Here is a 20,391-nt window from a genome sequence, read left to right on the forward strand (position 1 = left end):
AATGGGTAATTTTTACAACAGCCTTTATTAGAAATTACCTTCAGTACTAATTCTAGTTTTTAAATAATCAATTCTAAAATTTTGTTAGGATAGCCAAGCTGATTTTAATGGTTTGAAGTTAATCATTTAAACATGGGTTCATATAATAAAAACTAGGGATAAAGAATGCCATTTACTCCCCTTCTAGATCAAAAAAATCTTTCCAAATCCTGCCTAAATACACACCTTTTTTTGTTTGTTTAATGAAAACTAAGAATTCAAAAACTTTTGCTTCTCTCTTCCATATATTTGATAACAGTCCAGGATGAACATTTACTTTTATAACATACCCGTTTCTAATACTACGACTAATTGATTTTGTTGGTACCGCACCTCTAATTTACTTAACTCTTCATTTTCAACACAAGCTCTCTTCTGAAAACAATTCATATATACACATGGTCATTTAAAAGGAAAGTAACCTTTCTTAATCTGTACCAACAGTAAAGCTAAGACAATACAGACAAGTAGCAAAGCAGAGATATGGGGATACTCCTCTGCATTTATCACAGTTCAGTCTATGAATGCAGGAAACAAACTACCTCCCAAGCTATAAAGCTCCGCTCTACATCATGGTAGTACACATAAAGCTCCTTGAAAGCAGCCTGGTCTCAATGAATTCTTAGATGTAGAAAGCCCACTAGAGACACAAAGCATCACTGAGCTAAGGTTAATGCAAGGAAGGTATTTCTAAGTTATCATCACTACCAAAGGAGATAACGAGAGTAAGAATAAAGAAACTAGTCTTCATATAACTTCCATCTGCCCCTGTGTAAGAATTATCAAGATGAAATGTCTCTAATATCTACCGTATCTTAAGATCAAATACTCTAGTTATGTACATACTGAGAATCCAGTGAAAAGTAATCACTAATCTAATACTGGGAAAGACCACAATAATGTATAGAAGGGAAAGTACAGTTGCAATTTCTCAGCAAGAGTGCTTGATAAAAAAAGATGTTAGCAATAATTAACATTTATTGACAGCTTACTAGAAGGCACTATTCTAAGCACTTCATGTGCATTATCTGTTAATCTTCTCAACAACCCTATGATGTAGGTATCATTACTACTTTCCTATTTTATAATAGTGAAGATGGATGAGATGCAGACAAGTCAGGTGACATTGTCAAAGTCACATAGCAATAGAGGAGCTAGATTCAAGCTCAGGCAAGGCAACTCTGCCAATCTTCTTAAGCAGTAGCTACTGGGAAAGAAACGGCATTTATAGAACCTAGAAAGAAATGGTAGGGGGAAGCCTGACAAGAAAAGGACATAATACAGGATACAAACATTTTAATAAAGACTTAAGGTCTTTGTTGGGCTACCCTGGTGGTACAGTGGTTAAGAATCCACCCGCCAATGCAGGACACACGGGTTCAATCCCTGGTCCGGGAAGATCCCACATGCCACGGAACAGCCAAGCCCATGCACCACAACTACTAAGCCTGCGTGCCCCAACTACCAAGACTGCGTGCCACAACTACTGAAGCCCGTGCACCTAGAGCCTATGCTCTTTAACGAGAGAAGCCACCGCAATGAGAAGCCCGTGTGCACGCTGCAAGGAAGAGTAGCCCCCCATCTCTGCAACTAGAGAAAGCCCGTGTGCAGCAACACAGACCCAATGCAGACAAAAATTAATTATTTTTTTTAAAAAAGAAGAATATGCACACTACTTAAATGACACATGTCCACAAGGGCAGCTACAAATAACTGCTATTTGGCTTATGAAGAATTCTTCCAAAATGTAAGGGGGGTCTAAAAGAACCATCCCCAACTTTTTTCCTGCTTAATCCCCTATCACAAAATTCTCTACATGGGTGCTTTGCAGCCATCCACTTTTTCATAAAGATAAAATAGCTTTTCTTAGTTTTAAAAACCTATGGATTTCATTCATCTGATTTAAATGGTCAGTAATGTAATTTGGGCATTTAAAATGTTACCCTGATTTTCATCAAAATACTTTAAGACTTGAAGCTTCAAGTCTTTCTTCAAAATACTTTAAAATGCTTTACCAATGAAATAAGTATCCAGGAAAATTAGCTCAAAGTGGCTCCTTGAATACAACAAACTTTGTCAATGTGAAGTAATTACCAAAAAGATTTAGTTATCTGCAAAATTCTCAAAACTGCTCACTCTTCAAGAAGCTATCAGAAGAGAAGTGGCTACTAAGGTCTACAATCTCTTTTATATAAAGTCCTCTAAAGTCCTTGAGACTAGATACATTTCAGACTTTTTCAGATTTTATAAATGTAAAATGATACATCTGCCAGATATTATGTGATAACCTGGAGACTGGGCAGCATTCTGTAATCAAACATTAATATTTCTGCAGCAAAAATGTACGAATATTTAGAATAAGAGGAATAAAGATAAACATTAATTCAGGTTAAGCTTTTGATTCCAAATGAGTTACAAAAATTTTTTTTCATCTTTCAGATGATTTTGGACTTCAGGACTATGAAATATAAAATATACCCCTGAAGAAAAGCTGACTAAAAAATGATTCAGGAGAAAAACAGAGAGCTACTGTATTATTTTTGTCTTCCACAGACTAGTTAGTCCACTAGCGGCTTTAACACACTGGCCACTTCTTGAAACATTCACTCTTGGCTTCCACAATACCATGTTCCTGGACTTTACTACCACCCCACAGCCACTCCTCCACCAACCTTGAAGTATCAGGGGTTTCTCAAGTTCATTTATTCACTGAACAGACTGAGAGCCTACCGTGTGCCAGGCAGGTGCTTGGGTAAGTCCATGAATCAAGAGTGCTACCCTAAATCCTCTTCTCTCAGGAATAAGTCACCTAACTGCTCAATTCAGAAATTTAGGAGCCATCCTTTATTCAGTCATCACAAAGCCCCCACTCCATTTCCAATCCATCAACAAGTTCTATAGGTTTTATTCCCAAAACCTCTCTTAAATATGTCCATGTCTATCAGTTGCAATTATTATCTTGTACGTGGACCAATATATACTCAATTCTTGCTTTCAGTGTTCACATTCTATTACTCTTTACCATTCTTTATACACTTTCCAGAGTTTTCTCTACTTAAGAAACCTTCAATGGCTTTCTGCTTCCTGAATATTCAAGTCCAAATCTCTTACCACAAAGTCTTGTGTGGTCTGGCCCTTTACTACTTGGCCTGGCACCCTACAGTTCCCCCATGTCTTCCTCTTGGCTTCCTTTCTGTTAAGTGTACCAGGTTCTTTCTAACTACCCAGCCTTTGCAATGTCTTATGTAGGAAAAACTCTTTTAAGGAGGCTGGCCCACTCTCTGCCTTCAGGCCTTCCCTTGTCCAATTTACCCTACAAAGGTCCCCTCTCTCACTATCTAACAGTCTTATTTTTTTTCTCCTTAAAGACATTTTTAAAAAATCTTTTAGATTTTTATTTTACATTGGAGTATAGTTGATTTACAACGCTGTGTTAGTTTCACATGTACAGCAAAGTGATTCAGTTATACATATACATATATCTATTCTTTTTGATTCTTTTCTCACATAGGTTATCACATAGTACTGAGTAGAGTTCCCTGTGCCATACAGTATTATACAGATTAACTATTTTATATACAGTAGTGTGTATATGTTAATCCCAAATTCCTAATTTATCCCTCCCTCCCACCTTTCCCCTTTGGTAATAACCATAAATTTGTTTCCTAAGTCTGTGAGTCTTGTTTCTGTTTTGTAAGTTCATTTGCATCATTTTTTTAGGTTCCACGTATAGTAAGTTCATTTGCATCATTTTTTTAGGTTCCATGTATAAGTGATATCATATGATATTTGCCTTTCTCTGTCTGACTTACTTTACTTAGTATAATCTCTAAGTCCATCCATGTGGCTGCAAATGGCATTATTTTATTCTTTTTTATGGTTGAGTAATAGTCCATTGTATATATATACCACACCTTTACCCATTCCTCTGTCGCTGGAAATCTAGGTTGCTTCCATGTCTTGGCTGTTGTAAACAGTGCTGCAATGAACACTGAGGTGCATGTATCCTTTTTTCTTTTTTAATCAATTTATTTATTTAATTTTGGCTGCATTGGGTCTTTGTTGCTGCACGCGGGCTGTCTCTAGTGAGCGGGAGCTACTCTTTGTTGTGGTGCGCGGGCTTCTCAATGAGGTGGCTTCTCTTGTTGCGGAGCATGGGCTCTAGGCGTGCGGGCTTCAGTAGTTGTGGCGCAAGGGCTCGGGAGTTGTGGCCCGCGGGCTCTAGAGTGCAGTCTCAGTAGTTGTGGCGCACAGGCTTAGTTGCTCCGCGGCACGTGGGATCTTCCCAGACCAGGGCTCGAACCTATGACCCCTGCATTGGCAGGCAGATTCTTAACCACTGTGCCATCAGGGAAGTCCTGGGGTGCATGTATCTTTTTGAATTAGAGTTTTCTCCAGATATATGACCAGGAGTGGGATTGCTGGATAATATGGTAGCTCTATTTTCAGTTTTTTAAGGAACCTCCACACTGTTCTCCATAGAGGCTGTACCAATTTACATCTCCGCCAACAGTGTAGGAGGGTTCCCTTTTTTCCACACCCTTACCAGCATTTATTTCTAATATGGTCTTATATTTTCTTCTTAGGACTTCAATCTTTTCTCTACCTGGCACACAGTAGGGACTTTAAGCCCATTTGATATTTCTGAACCCAAAGCTGACTTCACCCTTACACTTGAACTTTTAAATCTTATCTCAGCCATGTTTCAGTGCTGTTATTATTCCCTAAGAGATAACTACCCTTCCTCCCCAATTCCAACTGTTTCCTTTAAGGATTTGTCAACACAGGCATTTAAAATTTTTGTTAATGGAAAGACATAATTACTAATACTTTTTTTTTTTTTTGGTAGCAGAGAAACCTCCTTTTTTTTTTTTTGTAGCAGTGGCAATAGTTCCACTCTTGGGTCACCAAAGGAAAAAAGAAAAATATTTTAGGTACCAGATGTTGATCTCTCCTTGGACATTAAAACTAGACAATGTAGAAAAGGATTAAGTGGTGGACTGAGTCAAACAGAGATACGAATCTCTTTTCATGGGGAAAATAAATAAAGCGCCACTCATCCTACCTGTCTGTAACTAGAGTGGGTGTAAGAATTAGAGAGAATATTATATGAAAGTGCTCCAGCTATAAAAATATAAGGTGTTAATCATTTACTCATCAATAATGTAAAAAGGGGCTTCCCTGGTGGTGCAGTGGTTGAGAGTCCGCCTGCCAATGCAGGGGACACGGGTTCGTGCCCTGGTCTGGGAAGATCCCACATGCCGCGGAGCGGCTGGGCCCGTGAGCCATGGCCACTGAGCCTGTGCGTCTGGAGCCTGTGCTCTGCAACGGGAGAGGCCACAACAGTGAGAGGCCCACGTACTGCAAAAAAAAAAAAAATAATAATAATAATAAAAATAATGTAAAAAATGTTTGTTTGCTTATTTATTTATATTTAGGCTGGTGAAAGTATAGACATCAGCAAAACAGGTTCTGTCCTCATGAAGTTATATTCTAGTGGGAAGAGAGACAAAAATTATGTGGTATAATTGATAGGGAGAAAAGCAGTAACAGGGATTAAGGTAACAGGGAAAAGCTTCTCTGAAAAGGTGAAATTTGAAGGAAGTAAATGGTAAAAAAAAATCTGGGGGAAGAGAATCCAAGTATATGAAAATCTCAGTCTTATGTCCTACTATGTTTAAATTAATGATGTGCAATTAAAACCATTGGTATTTGTGAACTGCTGCTATAATTCATACAGCACCCTGATTTGCCTCCAAAGAAACGATTACCTATTTTATGGATAATAACTATTTTATGGATTTATACTATAGCTAAGAACCCATGCAATTACATTAAAGACTACCTGGCAAAAGGCTTTGGCATCACTGTTATAAGTAAACGTCTAAGGAAATCTGTCAATAGTCGGCTGCCAAGCAGAATTCTTATAATGTGCTACAGTAAACTAGGAGTATATTGGGAGACATGATCTTGGTAACTCTTTGTACAGTGTTGAGTGCTTTTCTCTGAACCACTTGTCTCCAAATAGTTTGATGTATCCTATCAGAGAAGGGAAAAATACAACACAGAGCAATGCATATAATCATATAAATTATGTATATATACAACCCTATTATATTGTATATACAGTAGAAGACACTAAATGTAATTGGCCTCAAGCTTAAAAGAAAGTACACTTAACATTTCTAGGTAAAGTATTAATAATGTGAGTATTTAATCAGAGCCTAACAAAGCTTGGTTTGCTAATTACATTTAAGTACAGAATCACATCATTTTATTTTTTACTTTTTATTTTTTTCTCTTTTGGCCGCTGTGTGGCGTGTGGGATCTCAGTTCCCCGATCAGGGACAGAACCCATGGCCCCTGCAGTGGAAGCTCAGAGCCCTAACCACCATATTGCCAGGGAATTCCCGGAAGTCACATTATTTTAAAGCCAGAAGGGATCTAACTATATCGTTTACAGATTATTGACAATCTTGCAGTATATACTAGAAGATCAAGATTTAGATATACGTTTTTGGAAATGAGTCATGAGTCAATAGCTGCAATAAGAGAAGTAAAAACTTCTCTTACTTGTCCTCAAAGGTTTAAGAATACTTTATCCATCAGTGCCTGAAGGTTCACTTGAAACCATCATTCCAGTGATCTAAAGGGTATGATACTGAAGACTGTAATGTGTACAGAGAAAAGAACATATGTCTTTTAGAAGCCCCTTTCATTTGCTAGACATTCTCTCTGTGTCACCGAGAGTAGTCCTAATGGTCCCAGTAAGCCTAAAGGTAGGATTCCTATGGTTACAGAATTTGCTACTTCACTCCTTTCCTCTTTATCTTTCTTCCTTCTACTTCCTTTACTAACAAGTTAAAACCAGCTATTCTAGTCTAATAGATTAAGGCCCTATTATTATTGACACCATACACTCCCAATCCAATCCATGTTGTGTATCTTAGAGTCAGTTCCCTGTGCACAAGCTCCTTTACTTGCATCCCCTTTCCTCACAATTAAAAAAAGAAAAAACTACTATTGCTACCTTTATAAGCTGACAAAATAGGGTTTTTCTGGTGATGAAAATGTAAGCTTTGGAATTAACTATGCACAGCTTAACATACTATCACGTACAAAGAATTAGCATAATAATACCCCTTCAATTTAATAACCTCTGCAAAATATTTTATTAGCCCCACGCCCACGAAAAGAACTCAAAGCATATTCCAAATGTAAGCAACTACAAATTCCATTCTAAAAATTAGTCAAGGAAGAGCCATAGACAAGAGACAGATAACCTAACCAGAGATACCCAAACATTCAGTTATACACCTGCTGTTGGCCATCAGATAATGCAGTTGTATGGTCCACTATAAAGTACTTAAGTCACAATCAAAGATTACTCTTCCTATCAAGTCTGCATCCCACCTTTGGGACCAGTACTTGCTCCCATTCCCTCAACAAAGGCTCACCATAAACGGGCCCAGGAACAAATAGCTGATAAAACTGCAACTTAAGTGTACCTCCTGGTTCTACGGTTCAAGCCTGGTAACAAGAAGTTTCAAGCAGCTTACTTTATCAGAGCCTATCACTGTCAACAGCAACTAACAGCACCAGGAAGAGCCTTAGCACCAGTTACCCCAACCTTTTAAAACCTTTCTTCTCTACCCAAAGCCCTGACGACAACAACCTCTAAACCTTAGAGAAACAATGTTTTAAAAATTAACTTACATACATGGTTATTTACTTTCCAATTTGGTCATGGAATGCAAGACCAGGCCAGTGACCCAAAATATGCGTGAATTCTTCAAGAATTAACTTTAAGAAACGTTAATAATTCACGGTAAAATTAAAATGTACTCCCATCTCCACCCGCCCATGATGGCATAATTTCAAATCAATTTGTATCACACATACATGCAGTTCTCTCAAAAAATATTTTAAAAACATGGCTGTGACTATTTAGCACTAGCTACCAAATATCAAACAATTTAGATTTCTTCTGTAAGATTTTAGATTTTTCCACAGATGACACAAGTGGTTATTTTATATAAATAGGCATTAAAATGATTCATCCTTGCTAACTCAAGAGATATGATATGGCCATTTTAAAATTAAAGTCAGATTTATTCTGACCTAGTCCTGTAAGATCTTTCCACCGCTCTAAGATTTTACGGTTTACAATACATTGAATGTAGTAAACAGCTTCCAAATTTTGTATCGCTTCTCACAAATCAGATGGACGCTCAGGTCTCTGAACCTAGTTTCTTTGTTAAATTTTAGAACTTCTTCTCTGGAGAGTAACCTACTAGGAACTATTTACCAAGTTAACGTCTTTGTGCAATCTGTAAAAAAGGTAACTGCTCCTTTCATTGTATTTTGACTGGCCCAAGAAACAGGATTCAAGAAGACTTACTGCTCAAATTGCAAATGAGAAGAACCCCTAAATTGAAATTATCTGACTTTTATAATTTACTGTTCCACGAGCTCAAGCTTTTCTGATTATTTAGCACTTTCTGCACTGCTCCTCAAAGTTTTCCTGCACCAGGACTCCCATCGCCTAGAAACAGCCTTCGCAAGCCAAATGCCAATGCTATCTGTCCCACACCTCCAAAGCACGGTATTTCCTGATCGAACAAAGCAACAAAGAAGTGGGTGGTAACCACCTCTCAGAGAGGCAAGCCAGGACCCATCGAGTCTGATCGACAACACAAGCAGCAACAGCTCTACGATGCCCTACCACAGTCTTATTTCCCGTGAAGCCTGACTACCTCAAACTCGAAAACCCTCATTTTTATTGAGGAAGTGAAGCCTTTTCATTTGAATGCTGAGAAAGTGGCGCTCAAAGCACCCGGCAAACAAAGGAGAGGGATGGAGCCCACGCAAAACAGGGGTGTGAGCGCGCCTCAAGGCGCACGTGGGCCCCCACCCTCAAGGGGTACTCTCCAGCACCCACCCGGGTCGAGGGGTGCGGGGAGAGGCCGGCCGCAGAGAAAGGAGAAGACGCTCGGGCCAGCCGGGGACAGAGGGGAGCGGAGGAGGGGAGAGGAGGGATGGGGGCTCGAGGGGCGGAGCTCTCGCGGCCGTGGGGCTTTGTGTGGAGTCTGGGCCGGGGTAGCTGTTTTGACCCGGGGGGAGAAATCGGGTGTAGGCGGCCGGAGCAGGGGACCCCAAACCTCCCTCCCACGAGCGGCGGACGGGAGAGGCGTGAGGGAGGGCCGTCTCCTTCGCACCAGCACGAAGCCAGGGTAGGCCGGCGGCGGACGGCACTGCGGGAGGGAGAGGGGCCGGACGGAAAAGTGGGGCGTCCACTTAGCTCCCCGCGGAGGCTGCCAGACAGCGTCGGGTCGCGAATGGGTTAAGATGCGGCCAAACGCCGGTCCCTCCTCCTGACCCCTCAGCACCGGCGACCACTCGCGACGGCTGCCGCGGAGCCAGATGCGGCTCCGGGCCCGGCGCCGCAGCCCTGCCCGCCCACCCACCCGCCGGCCGGCCTGCCTCTCACCATCGTAGTAGTAGCAGACTTTCTTCTTGCCGCCTCCCTGACTGTACGCCATGGGCTCCCCGGCCACCGCCGCCTCCGGCTCCTCCTCTGGCTGCTGCTGCTGCTGCCGCCGCGGCTCGGCGGGGAGACAAGAGGGCTGAGGCGAAGGTGGGGGGGTGGCAGTGCCGCGGGGAAAGGCAGGCCGGAGGGCCGGAGGGAGGAGAGGAGGGGAGTGCCGGGAGGGCTCGGTACCGCCCGGCCGAATGGCCGAGAGCGCGGACCAGGGGGTGGCAGCGGCGCCAACTCGCGACACTGGGGAGGGGGAGGGGGCAGCCAAACCACCTCCGGAGGCCGAGGGGAGGTGGGGTGCGTCCACTGTGACTCCACGGGGGAGGAGGGGGCACGACTAGAGAAAGAGGCTTCTTCTTTTCTGGGGAAGGAGGCCTTCTAATGATGAACAACTTGTGCAGGGCGGCTACAAATATAGTCGGAAAATGATTTTTTAAAAGAGTCAGGCTTTCGCTCCGTAAGTAAAGAGAGCGTGGAGCCAGGTGAACGCTCCACCCCTTCGTATCTTCGCACAGTGGTTGCGTCTATCTTGAGCCTGCGCAGTCGGCGCCTCCCCAACCGGAGCCGGGGCTGCCTAGACCCCCTCCGCGATGTCCCACGCCGCTCCCCTCCCCCACTGTGGCTAAGCTCCCGCCCGGGCGGACCACGTGCTCCGAGCCGGGCGGGGAGAGACCACTCTCCCACCCCTTCGACCGCATGGAACCCGCCGAGCTGCAGCCCACGGCCGCTATACTGGGTCGTCGTGGATTTCATTTATTTTTTCATTTTCTGCTGATAATTGCTCGGAGGTTCTGACCTGTTAAGGGGACCTACTGCAGACGTTAAGGAGTCCCTGGGTTTGAATGGGCATTTATGGAATGCATTTATGTGTTGGATAGGGTTCTGAGTGTTTGCATTTATGATGTATTTCATTGATACCTATTTGTAATAGATAACCTGTTAACTCAGTTGAGACTCCCAACAACGCTGGTATGTAAGTATTACTTCTAGTTCTTCTTTATAAATGGGGAGATTAAGGAACTTGATCCTCTCAAATGTTGATGGTCTGGAGTTTGATTTCAGTCTTTCTCCAAAATCCACACACCCTAGCTACTCCATTATGACTGCTTCTGATAGCTGGGCACTGAAAGGTTGTTGCAGAAGTTCAGAGAAAGGACTTTCATAACTCTTGGAAGTTATAAATACCTTTGTCCCTGTGTTCAACAAGTCAACAAACATCGAGCACCTACCTACTCTAAGCCAGCCACCTTGCAGGTGACTGGGGTGAGGCGGAGGCTGACAATCCGCTACATAGAACTCTTATTCCCCTATACCATTTGCCACTTACAGTTTTCCCAAAATACACACTCTCCCTCACTCCCATTAAAAAAAAAAAAAAAAAGGCCTTATTGAAGCAGGAATTATTCAGAGCCACTACCAAAAATATCCTCTTTATTTTGCTATTTGACTTCAAAATCCCCAAGTAGTTCATACTTAAAGCAGCAATTTTCCTGGACCTCATCCCCAAGAAATTTAGAAAAAGTCCAGGGTAGCCTCCATCGCCCTCTACCCAAGTCTGTATTTTTAGCAAGCACCCTAGGTAACTGATGCAGTTGGTACAGGAACCAGAGTGAGAAACTTTGACTCAGAGGTAAAAATTGCATGGTATTGACTTTAAAAGTTTTACTCTATCAAGTCCAAAATCAACTTGGTACATTCTGAGAACAGAATAAGTTAATTTAGTAGAAACTAATGTTCTTCTCAGAGCCAGCATAGTGGAATCTGAAGTGAGACTTTGTTTACTTCTGGAACACTTCCCTGATTACTTCTTCCCCACCCCGGAGTCTGTTTTTTTGGCCCCTCACTGCCTGGATGTGACTTGTACCCCTCTAGCTCCATACTCACCATGTTGCAGTTGCCTACAACTTCTCTGAACTTCTCATTAGAACAGAGCGCCATGAGAGGAGCGACTGTGTCTGTCTTGCATATAAGTTTATGTGTATGCCTATAACTTGGGCAAGTCAAGTCACTCGATTGTCTGAATTGCCTTATCTGTAAAATGGGGCAGTATTACTTGGAGAGTAATTCCTCATGTGAATATAGAGTACCTCAAATAAGAAAATTAATACAGAATAGTTTTTAAACAATAAAGAAGTATATGAATATAAGGGATTATTAGGATTATTGTTATAATACTAGTAATAATTATTATTGTTGGCATCCACAGCACCTAGCCTTGAACATGTGAAAAGAGTCCGGACATATATAATTTGACTGGTTGAGGAACTTGTTATATTAATTATTATTTAATAATTTTATTTATTTATTTTTAGTTTTTTAATTGAAATAGAGTTGATTTACAATGTTATGTTAGTTTCTGGTGTCCAGCAAAGTGATTCAGTTATATATATATATGTATACTTTTTAAAGTATATATGTGTACCTTTTTATATTCTTTTCCATTATGGCTACTACAGGATATTGAATATAGTTCCCTGTGCTATACAGTAGGACCTTGTTGTTTATTTTATATATAGTAGCTTGTTTCTGCTCATTCCAAACTCCTAAATTATCCTTCCCCCATCCCCTTTCCCCTTTAGTAACCATAAGTTTGTTTGTTATGTCTGTGAATCTGTTTCTGTTCTGTAAATAAGTCATTTGTATCATATTTTAGATTCCACATATAAGTGGTATCATACGGTACTTGTCCTTCTCTTTTGGTTTACTTCACTTGGTACGATAATCTCTAGGTCCATCCATGTTGCTGCAAATAGCATTATTTCACTCTTTCTTATGGCTGAGTAATATTCCACTGCGTAATAAAAACAAAAAACTTTAAAAACTTTTTAATGATGGCCATTCTGACCAGTGCGAGGTGATGCCTCATTGTAGTTTTGATTTGCATTTCTCTGATAGTTAACGATGTTGAGCGTCTTTTCATGTGCCTATTGCCCATCTGTATGTCTTTAGAGAAATGTTTATTTAGGTCTTCTGCCCATTTTCTGACTGGGTTGTTTAGTTTTTTGTTCCATTTTTGTTTAGTTTTTAGTTTTTTGTTATTGAGTTGTATGAGCTGTTTGTATATTTTGGAAATTAAGCCCTTGTTGGTTGCATTGTTCGCAAATATTTTCTCCCAGTCTGTATGTTGTCTTTTCGTTTGGTTTGTTTCCTTTGCTCTGCAAAAGCATATAAGTTTAATTAGATCCCATTTGTTTATTTTTGCCTTTATTTCTGTTGCCTTGGGAGACTAACCTAAGAAAACATTGCTACAATTTATGTCAGAGGATGTTTTGCCTGTGTTCTCTTCTAGGAGTTTTATAGTATCATATCTTATATTTAAGGCTTTAAGCCATTTAAGTTTATTTTTGTGTATGGTGTGAGGGAGTGTTCTAACTTCCTTGATTTATATGTGGCTGTCGAGCTTTCCCAACATCACTTGGCTGAAGAGACTGTCTTTTCTCCATTTTATATTCTTGCCTCCTTTGTCAAAGATTACTCAACTGTAGGTGTGTGAGTTTATTTCTGGGATCTCTGTTCTGTTCCATGGATGCATATGTCTGTTTTCATGCCAATACCATGCTGTTTTGATTACTGTAGATTTGTAGTATTGTCTAAAGTCTGGGAGGGTTATGCCTCCAGCTTTATATTCTTTTTCCTCAGGATTACTTTGGCAATTCTAGGGGTTTTTTTAGTTTTTTGTTTTTTTGATTCCATATACATTTTAGTATTATTTGTTCTAGTTCTGTGAAAAATGTCATAGGTAATTTAACAGAGATTGCATTAAATCTGGAGATTGCTTTGGGTAGTATGGCCATTTTAACAATATAAATTCTTCCAATTAATGGGGCTTCTATGGCAGACCTGGGCTAGGTCCTGTGTACCCCCCACACACACCCCGATTGCAGCTCAGACCACACTCCACCCCTGCAGGCTGTCTCCACAAGGCCAACCTCAGTCCTCTCCCGGGCCTGTCTGCTGAAGCCCGAGTTTCAGCACCCAGCCCCCACGCACACCAGCAGAGGTGTTCTTGGGCTAGGGAGTGCACGGAGATGGCCAGGACCCTCTGTGCTGGTCTCTCTCTGTTCTGCCCACTACAATCCAGCTGCTGCGCTCTCCTCTGAGCCTCTGAAGCTCCTTTTCAGTTCAGCTGATCTCCCAGCTGGTGAAGGGGGTTCCCAGGGTGAGGGAACCTTTCGTCTTTCACAGCTCCCTCCCAGGGGTGCAGGTCCACCCCGATTCCTTTCTTTTCTTTCATCCTACCTGGTTACATAAAGATCTTTCTTGCAATTTGGATTGTATGAGATCTGCCAGCATTCAGTAGGTATTCTGTGAGAATTATTCCACAGAATTTTGGTGTATTTGTGGGAGGAGGTGAGCTCCATGTCCTTCTGTTCTGCCATCTTGATCTCCACCCGATTATTTAATGGTTTTAAATCAACCAAGCAAATTATTTTAGCCCTAGAAACTGGTATTGGAGAAGGAGTCTTGTCCAATGATAATTATGGTCATGAGAATTATGTGCCTAAACATCTGTAGTGAACTTTAGATCATTAGAGCTAAACCTGGAATCAGTTATTGAAACCTGTTGACAAGTTCATTTCCATATTCAAACTCGTCTCTATCAAACCTTTTTACCATTAGAAAAAGGGGAGTTTTAGACAATAATCAGTAGAAGGAAACAAATTGAATGCATGGATAATTCATAGAATGCATAATTGAGGATTGTCTTTATTCTTAAACTATTTTTCTTTAGCTCCTGCTCTGTCTACATGGACTTATTTTTTTCAATCTTGAAGATGTTTAGTGCTTTGAGATTATTCAATTAAATGATCTGTTAAACATAAATGGGTTATTTAGAAACATGACTATTTAAAAACTGATTGCTTCAGCTTATGCTGAAAATTAAACCTTGCTATCAACTGCAGCAGATAGTTTAATTTTGGTTGCTATAAAATTATTCATATAAGCTTGTTTCTACTCTAAGGAAATTTAGATTTCTTGGTATTAAATTCTATGTAGCAATTCCATAAGGTAATACAGAAAGTAAAGTATAGTGACTAACACTAGGGTGTTATCGCAAACTAAAACAGCCTCAAGCTGAATTCTGATCTCCTTGGAAGCATGGTGCCTATTTTTACACAGTACTGTAAACTGTAGCTCATAAATCTAAACAGTAGTACCAAAACAATGAAATATTATAATGCTATTTGAACTGTGTATTTGCGTAATAAAATTTAAAATCATCCATTTTCATTAAAAATATTTTTGAGTAATAGCTTATCTACTAAATTATTCAGTTACATTAAACCTTTCAAGTCACCTCTATTAACTTGTTAATTATTACTTTGCCCATGAACCTCAAAACATAGTATTACTTTGATCCAATCCATCTACTTGCACAAATTTTCTAGTAAAATTCTACACCCACACTGTTTCTACGGAAATCTACTTGCTAGTATCTCCTAATCACTCTACATTTGTATCTTAATTCTTCCTCTTTCATATCTCAGTTTTTTAAGCTTTCCTTCAAATCTGATCATCGGAGTGCTAGAACTATACAAATGGGGGTGGAGTATGCTGTTACTCCACCCATCAAGTGGAAAGCCAAATGGTGAGGATGGTAGAGCAGGAGAATAGGGACCTGGTCCTTGAAGAATTCATTTAGTTTTGTACCAGACCTGGACTGCCCACCTCTGGACTGCTGGTTACATGCAGGGAAAAAGCCAAACAAAACAAACAATATTTGGTTAAGCCACTGTACTCAGGATTTTGTTATACACAGCTGAATACAATAGCTCATGCAAAATATGAATTAGAAGTTAGTGGCTTCTGGTAACTTCTACTAAGAAACTATGGATTTCTGTTAGGAAACGGCTCTCCATGAGTTTCTGAATATCTTGAGAGCAGAGGTACTGAATGCCTTTTGTTCTGAACAGTCCATTCAAGGATGTTTGTTTCAAGGATGTTTGTATAGTGAACAGCTCTGGAAGGTAGAGACGATGATTCCCCCTGGAGCAAAGGATGGGCATGCTTACTACCCATTATAAAATATTCAGGTTCCCTAAATTCAGGGTTCCTCTCCTTTTTTTTTTTTTTTTCGGTACGCGGGCCTCTCACTGTTGTGGCCTCTCCCGTTGCAGAGCACAGGCTCCGGACGCACAGGCTCCGGACGCACAGGCTCAGCGGCCATGGCTCACGGGCCCAGCCGCTCCGCGGCATGTGGGATCCTCCCAGACCAGGGCACGAACCCGTGTCCCCTGCATCGGCAGGCGGACTCCCAACCACTGCGCCACCAGGGAAGCCCAGGGTTCCTCTCCTTAATGCAATCCACTGCAAGTGTAGGTAGCATCTGGGCCTCTTCCTCATGGCCTGTAGGAACTGGGGCCTCAGGGCAGCATCACGAAAAAATAATATCAATGCACTGGTCACTGCTATGGTCATGAATAATAACTTATCCTTTGTCTTTAATGCAGGTTTTTTGTGTCTTATACTAGCATCTGTGAAACTGTGTTGGCTGGCTTGTTAGCTTGCAAATAGGGTAAAATCTCAGATCCTTCCCATTTCTTAACAGTTTTTGGTGATCAGGCTTGGATGCTGAGAGAGACATAGCTTTCTGAAAAAGGAAAGATGAAGGCCTTATCAACCAACAGAATTTGAGGAAAGTCCATGGGAATTGGTAGCAAACGTATCAGCCAGATTGTATGGTCACCTGGGAATTAGATGGCACTCCACTGTATTGCCTGTTAATGAGGAGCAAGTGAGGAGGGGGTTTCAGGATGAATACCAGAAAGTAGGTTTACAGACAGATGCCTGAACGGTGTCCTGGTTCTTATAACTTTCCCCCAGGTGTTGGAAATTCTTCACCATGTTGGAGGCACTGTCCATCTGCAATCTCAGACTTATGTTGGTTCCACTGGGGAGCCCCAATAATTATAATCAACACTTTCTTTCAAGGGACACCCTGTTCACCCCCAGGACTGTACTTCTTGTGTGGAAGCCACACATTAATTTTTCTACTTCCAAGATCACAATAATTTGTACCCCAGGCATGGTCATAAGAGACTCAGATAATTATGGAGATCTCTCTGAAACAGGACCATCCTTAGTTACTTGGAAGGACTTCCCAGAGGGATAACTGACTCATTTATGCGCACTCTGTGATTGGTAATCCCAACGATGTGAGTCAATTAATCAGAAAAAGTGGTAAGATATGTATCCCTGAGTTTAGCAAAAGTGATCAGTGATGCCACCCGAGCCTTAGAAGGCAGTCAGGTCTGCCTCAACTCACTGGCCAGAGTTGTTATAGATGATAGAATTGCCCTAGATGGCAGATTCTGAACTATCCTTAATACATCCAGATGTACCTGGATTAATGCCTCAAACCGAGTAGAAAGGTCAAATCAGAGCCTTAAGGAGAAAGCTGCTGGCTTTCTAAGGTAGACCCTGATGGGGACTTCCCTGAGGGTCCAGTGGTTAAGACTCCATGCTTCCAATGCAGGGGGCACAGGTTCGATCCCTGGTAGGGGAACTAAGATCCCACATGCCACGCATGGCATGGCCAAAAAAAATCAAGACAAAAAAACAAAGCAAAAAAGATTACAAGAGACAAAGAAGGATATTATCTATTAATAAAAGATTCAAAACAGCAGGAAGATATAACAGTTATAAGGTAGACCCTGATGGTTTATGGGATTTCAGGAACCTGGGAGCCACGATTGAAGTCACTACTGCAGATTGGCCTCACCCTGCTGTTCGGCTATTGGTGACAGTGCCTCAATTAAATGCTGTATGAGACAAATTGAATGACACCTCTGTCAGATTAATCATAGTGGTCAACAGAATCATATATCCATGTAAACATTTCAGTTCTGCCAAGAACGTGTGGAGTGGATTTTTAGAAGAGGCAAGTCTGCCGTAGCTCTGAGTGTCCTTGCACATCCTTGCTGAGTATGCCAGATTGTGAGGCTTCTCTGTCTCCTGAGACTGAGCAGTTTCTGTGGCTGGTCACACAGACAACTAAGTAGGTCAAGGTGACCATATCATGGCTATCGTGTAACTGCCTGCTCTCAGGGGAAGGGAGACTGGCTTGCTGCTGCTTGCTCAGGAAGCCTGGATTCTTGGTCTTTAGTTCCTCTTTTGCAGTGCAACCCACTCGGTGTACAGATGTCATCTGGGTCCATCACATATTCCCCCCTGTGGGGCTTGGGGGAAAAAGCAACTGACACAAATATGTTGATGCTCATGCCACTCGCTGTGCTGTGAACAGTAAAGTACTTTGTCTCTGATCCAGGAGTCTCTTGACTTCAGCCAGAGCCCATGAAACTGTAACAGGTTAATTTGTTACATTGCAAGAAGGAATAAAATCTCAAATGCTTCACAGTTTGTAACCATATAACGCCAAAACATTGTTAACAATGAGAAAATTTTCCTTATACTGTGAGCCTGTAGATATTTTACATCCAGCTCGAGGTGAATCCTAGATTCTTCTTTCTGATCATAGGGGAAAAAATGTAAAAATTCCCAGGAAACTGCACATTAGCTTTGGATGGGTTTAATTGGAAAACTCCATCAGATTGGTAGTTAGCAAAGAAAACTGGATATGCTCTTGTATCATATCCCATTTGTGCTAATGTTAATACAAAAAAGGTTGAGGTATTAATCAAAAGCACTTGAATAGAATCACAAATTATCCAAGATTCAGTATCTTCATGAGCTTGTACAGAGAATGCTGATAATCCGGACTAGATATTACTCAGCAGCAGGGGAGGTTAGATTATGCCAACTGACATTTTCTTCACCTTCTCTTTTTCTCTTCTAATTGACCTTGTTTTCTTTTTTCCAGTTTTATTGATATACAATTGACATATGACCTTGTTTTCTTTTTCATCCAAATTTTCCATTGTGGTGCCCGGAGAGATTACCACACCTTCCTTAATATAACGACTTCCACCTGGGTGCACACAATCATAGGGGCTGCATTCTTTGCTGCTGCTAACTTTTCTTTTTCTATAACAAAGTTTCATCATTTTCTAAAGCATTACACTTTTCACTGTGGACCCTGGCTTAGTTGTGCTAGTAGCAGTCTTTCTTCACAGGATGGTCAGTTGCTGTCCTGGTATAATTTAGCCACCTTGCTTTGTGGGAATAGTTTGATATTAGTTATATATTCTATCTGTTCACATAATAAATGTGTACAGTGGTTAATATATTAGTATGTTCGAAAGCATCTTTCAGGAAAAACTTTAAAAGTAAGATGTTAAGCCTTGAATTTTTTTTTCTCCATCAGTTGCTTTATAGTTTGCCTTTACTGCATTTCTTTTGTGATTGTAGGTTAATTAGCCAAACATTTTCATTTTCTTCTTAAGCTTAAACAACTAGTACTTGAACTAATGAGGTTCAAGAAAAGATCATGTTTAAAATAAGACAAATAATATCTAAAGCCATATAGCATTTTCCTAACCCTCTTCCCTAACTCTTCATGCTTATCCTCCACCATCCTCTATTTAATTTATATCTTAGCATCTATATTTTTTTCTTATGCTTATTCATATTTATCACCCTTTACAAAGTTTTAAGACCCTTGCAAACATGTGTGTTATTTCACTAGGGCTGCCATAACAAAATACCATAGACTAGGTGGCTTAAATCATAAAAATGTATTTTCTCACAATTCTGGAGGCTAGAAGTTCAAAATTAAGGTGTTGGCAGGTTTGGTTTCTTCTGAGGCGTTCTCTTTGGCTTGCAGATGGCTCCCTCTTACTGTGTCCTCACAAGGTCATCCCTCTGTGTTGTCTGTGTCCTAATCTCCTGTTCTTATAAGGACACAAGTCATATTGGATTAAGACCACTCTAAGAACCCCATTTAAACTTAATCACCTCTTTACAGGCCCTGTCTCCAAGTACAATCACACTCAGAGGTCCTGGGGGTTAGGGCTTCAACATATGACTTTTGGAAGGACACAATTCAACCCATAATAAGAGGGAAACTTGTCTTATTTCTCTTTGGATTTTGAGTGACTAATATAAATGTATACAAGTTATGTCGTAAAATTAATCCAGGCTTTGTAACATATCAAAATAGCCCCACTTATGCTATAACTACTTTATAAACTGTATCAAAAGAACTTCCCTTGAAACTTCCTAGACAAGAGTGTTACACTAGTCAGGGTTCTTGGTTGCCAATTCTGGTTACCATAAGCATAAAAGGAATGTATTAGAAGGGTACAAGTTGCTCACAAAGCTGATGGGAAAGCCAGAGGTAAGGGCTTGGAAAATTGACAGGAATCAACCAATGTAAGACAGAGCACAGCTAAATATTTCACTTAATGGGTCTGGTTATGATGTTGCTTCCTCATTGGCACTGAAAACTGTCACTGATAGCACCACCATCCCCATCCCCAGCTCCAGACCCTGGAATCAGCTACCACTGGTCACACCAGAGTCACAGATTGTCCCTTCTTTATCTGTGTGTTCACTTCAGGATAAAAGTACTGGGCACTGGAGCATCCAAGCATATGTCTTATGCTCCAGTCATCAGGAATTCATGGGAGCACGTGTCTGGTGTTTTTGGTGGGAGATGGGAGCTTGGCTGCTATTAAAATAAGCCAGTGGAAGACTGCCCAAATGTAAGAAGAGAGTCAAAATGCTGGTCAGCCAAGAAATGTCCAACTCAGATCTTAGCCTCTTGATACAAATGACATATAATTAACTTTGATGGTTCTTCTATGTTATTATACTGATATACAGACTCATCTTTTTCATAAAGTAACTTGAAAACCTTAATTTTTATTATAAAATATTCAACTGGAAAATGAACCATTTCTGTAAAAAGTAAA

The 20,391-nt window shown here is 40.8% G+C and overlaps 1 protein-coding gene across 1 annotated transcript in view; it reads right to left on the minus strand.

The window, feature by feature from the left end:
* The window catches only part of HDAC2 (histone deacetylase 2), a 31,030-nt gene extending 21,427 nt beyond the window's left edge, over positions 1-9,603 (minus strand). The window contains exon 1 of the mRNA XM_079716863.1: positions 9,530-9,603. Within this exon, the coding sequence (XP_079572989.1) occupies positions 9,530-9,581 (52 nt within the window). The 5' untranslated portion in view covers positions 9,582-9,603. The remainder of the gene's footprint in view (positions 1-9,529) is intronic.
* Between the last annotated feature and the right edge of the window lie 10,788 nt (positions 9,604-20,391).

The sequence above is a fragment of the Hyperoodon ampullatus genome, assembly GCF_949752795.1.
Source record: "Hyperoodon ampullatus genome assembly, chromosome: 12".
NCBI lineage: Eukaryota > Metazoa > Chordata > Mammalia > Artiodactyla > Ziphiidae > Hyperoodon > Hyperoodon ampullatus.